Source organism: Muscardinus avellanarius, assembly GCF_963383645.1.
Source record: "Muscardinus avellanarius genome assembly, chromosome: 16".
Lineage (NCBI taxonomy): Eukaryota > Metazoa > Chordata > Mammalia > Rodentia > Gliridae > Muscardinus > Muscardinus avellanarius.
Window position 1 is genome coordinate 22,992,792 of NC_137802.1, and position 3,541 is coordinate 22,996,332.

General features: G+C 55.1%; 1 protein-coding gene across 1 annotated transcript in view; it reads right to left on the bottom strand.

The window, feature by feature from the left end:
• RPH3AL (rabphilin 3A like (without C2 domains)) overlaps window positions 1-3,201 on the bottom strand; it is a gene marked incomplete at both ends in the record, with an annotated part of 89,313 nt that extends 86,112 nt beyond the window's left edge. Inside the window, 2 exons of the mRNA XM_080713991.1 lie at window positions 1,217-1,360; window positions 3,125-3,201. Of these exons, the coding sequence (XP_080570117.1) occupies window positions 1,217-1,360; window positions 3,125-3,201 (221 nt within the window). The remainder of the gene's footprint in view (window positions 1-1,216; window positions 1,361-3,124) is intronic.
• Window positions 3,202-3,541: the final 340 nt, after the last annotated feature.

Here is a 3,541-nt window from a genome sequence, read left to right on the forward strand (position 1 = left end):
TTAACCTTCTGGTCATTCCACACCCCTGCCAACCCAGCACTCACAGGAAACCAGACAATAGGAGGGTCTCTTGAAGGATGCTCAGACAAGGCAAAAGCGCCCAAGGCTGCGGGGCCCAAGCATGCTCCTGGAGCACAGGAGAGCCCCACAGCAATCCCCCTTCCCTGGAAAGTCGGAAGCCCAGGTCAAATGCCAGCATTCCACGCTAGGGCTCCAGACAGGAGAGATGAAATAGAGAAGGCAAAATCCAACCAGTCTGATGGAAGCCCTTTCTGTATTCAAATGATGATGCTATGTCTATTACTGTGGTGCTGACATAGCCATCCTCTTTACTTCATTTTGTTTATTTATTTACTTTTGGTACTGGGGTGGAACCCAGGGTCATTCTACCTCTGAGCTACAACCCTACCCTTTTTATTTTTTATTTTGAAACAGGGTCTCACTAACTTGTTGAGGGTCTCCCTAAGTTTCTAAGGCTGGCCTCAAGCCTGCAATCCTCCTATCTCAGCCTCCCAAGCACTGAGATGCCCAGCTGGAGGTCACCTTTAGAGCAGCACCCTCACCATCTAAAACTGTGTCGCCTGCCTCCTTACCACAGTAAGCAGTGCACCAGTCTCATGAAACTGCGTTTTTCCAAGGTCTGATTCTTAACTTTGACCAGGGGATTAATAGAAAAAGATAAATGGAAAAAGAACAAGGAGACAAGAATAAAATGAACTCCTGCCTAAGCAGTGTGATGCAATTGTGCTTTTCCTACTTAGGCTTTTTAGTATTTTTCAAATTGCTTTCAAAATTAAACAACTAAAAAAGACACATATTAAGATTTTAGCTGATGAGTTGTCCCTTGGACATTAGAGCCTGGGCCAGGAGCTTAGAACAAGCCAGAGGCCTTGGTGGGCCGCTCACAGCTCAGATGTGACTTTGCCGTCCCGTGGCTGGGCACAGCAGGGCCAGTGCGCAGAGTCCACCAGGCTCATGCCTATGGCCTGGGCCCAGTGTCAGTGGCCGTCCCCGGCTTACAGAGGGCTGTGTTGCGTCTCTGGGGTCTGGATACTCGCTTACTCTGCAGGGTATCTGGCAGGGAGCCAGGGAACTTCTGACTCACCCAGTGGTGACTTGGAGCCCCAGGCCCCAGCGCTCCAGCCTCCCCCTAGCTGGGCTCGTGCTAAGCACCCTTGCGTCCCCGCACCAGGCTGCCTGGCCCTGCTGCCCTCACCCGATCCTCTGCTGCTCCAGGACGTCCAGCCGCTCAGCCCTCTGAATGACCTGTAGGATGGTGTCCACTTCTGCCGGGCTGAGGCTCTGGCTCCTCCTCTGCTTCTCCGTCTGGTAGGTGTGCACGGACCAGCCAGTCTGCAGCCTCGGGAGAGAACAACAGGGCTGAGACCCCATTGCAAACCCTCGCACCTCTGCCACATCCACAGACCCTGAGAACAGCCACAGGCCACAATGAGAGCTCTGGGTGTGGTCCATGCTTGTCACCGGTTGCAGCATTATTACAAGGCAATGTGACACCTGGCATTCCCTCCCCCATGGAAACTTCTGGAGGGCCAGGCCCACCCCATCTGCCACCACCCTGCCTCTTCGTCCTCTTATGCCGTTTATTCCTCGCTCTCTGCATTTAAGCATCACTGGCTTCCCATCAAGGCATCTACGTGGCATGTTCTTTCCACCCCAGAACTTTGCACATGCTATTCCTTCTGCCTGGGAACTTCCCCCCATATTGTGGTCTAACATTTCCTCTTCCACCAGGTTTCAACAGAAGCATCACATTCACAGGGCAATCTCTCCTGGTCCCTAAACTAAGTAAGAACTCCCTATGCAAGCCCTACTCCAGTGGTGGAGGTGGCTGCGTGTGGGTGGTGCTCATCTCTCTCCCTCTGCTTCAAGACAAAGAACCACGTTGGTCTAGTTTGGTGCTACACAACTGGTGTCGTGTTGGCCAGAGGACAGGTGGGAGAGTCTGCCCTGGAGTAGGGAAGGGACTCTCTCAGGCTTGCTGGGCAGAGCTCCCAGCTAGGCAGCCTGAGGTCCAGACTACTCTCCTTATGGAGTCTGCAGGCATTGTAGGCAGTGCACTCTGGGAGGAGACACAGCACTGGCTTCTGGGGAAGATGCTCCGACAGCTTTCAGCTCCACTGAGCGAGAGCCGCAGTCAGGGAGTAGGTCAGGGCAATGGCCTGGTCAGCAGGAGCACACAGCCCTTGTCCAGGCGCCAGCAGCTGAGCGTTCCCCGCAGTGCATGTCCTGCTGGGGAGGATGCTCAGTCCACCTGGCCAAGTGCGGACAGGGAGGGAGGCCACCTCATCCCCGTCACTGTCCCTGCAGGGGCAGAGCAGGGGGAGCAGAATAGAGCTGAGCCACCCTGGCAAAGGGGACAAATTAACTGTGGGGCAAAGATCCTTGCAAGTGGCACCTGACACTTCTCTTCTCTGGTGTTTCAGATGAATCTGTCCCTCTTTGAAGTTTCAGCTTCATTCCCTGCAGGCTCACAGCATCTAATTGCAAATTTCTAAAATGTGGTCCCATTTGGGAAAGGCTGGCTCCTGTAATTGGCAAAGTTTGACAGACATGGGGACGCTTCTGGACTCATCAGACACCAGGGACCCTGTCCCCACAGAGGGGCAGTGAGGGGCTGGGAGGCAGGAGGTGCATCTGAGGTACACTTTCCCCGTCCAGGCATGGGGAAGGGGGAGATTGTTGGATCTAACCAGAGATGCAGGGTCTCAAGGCTGAGATTCACAGGAAAAGGGGCCCCAAGGGCACAGTGGAGCAGAGAAGTTGAGAGCCCTGCAGAGGCTGGCTGCGTGCTCCGTGCTCTGCTGTGGGCGCCCTGGGTCAAGGGCAAGTGAAGTAGCCTAGCCCCCTGTGGCCCACTGTGAGTCGGTGCCACAGGTATGGCATCACTGGACCAGGCATGTAGGAGGAGCTCGGCTCACTCTCCTCAGCTGAAAACTGGGAATGAGCCCCATAGGACAGCAAATGGCTACGTCAGCTGAGCGCCCTGCTCAGGGCTCAGAGCGCAGTGCGCTGGACAGGCACGTTTCTCCAAACTTCTCCCTGGAATAGATTTTGCCAAAGAAAGGCAGGGAGGCCAAGCTGGCACACCCTGCGAGGTTCTCACTTGGCTCGAAGGGCAAGCTGCCGGTCATTAGGGCAAACCCACTGCTGGTTCCCACTGCCAAAGATGGTGTCAGCCATGGCTCCGAGCACTCAGCTGGGGCCGGGGAGTCACATCTAGACAAGAGGGAAAAGGAAAGACAGCGTGTCACTGGCTGGGTGCAGATGGAAGACAGGTGCTCTCAGGCACCAGACACTTGGCCCCACACATCACCCCTGCCGATGCCCGGGCTCTCATTTCTCCAGTGAAACACGGCCCCCTCAGGGCCCAGAATCCTGGGCCGAGTGACTTGGTGGGTCATGTGGCTAGATAACCAGAATGGACATGACTGGAAGGACCTCAAAGGCAGAGGTCGGGAGAAAAGAGGCACAGCATCAATAATTGTCAACTCAGCCAGTGGTTCTGAGGGCACTGATCCCA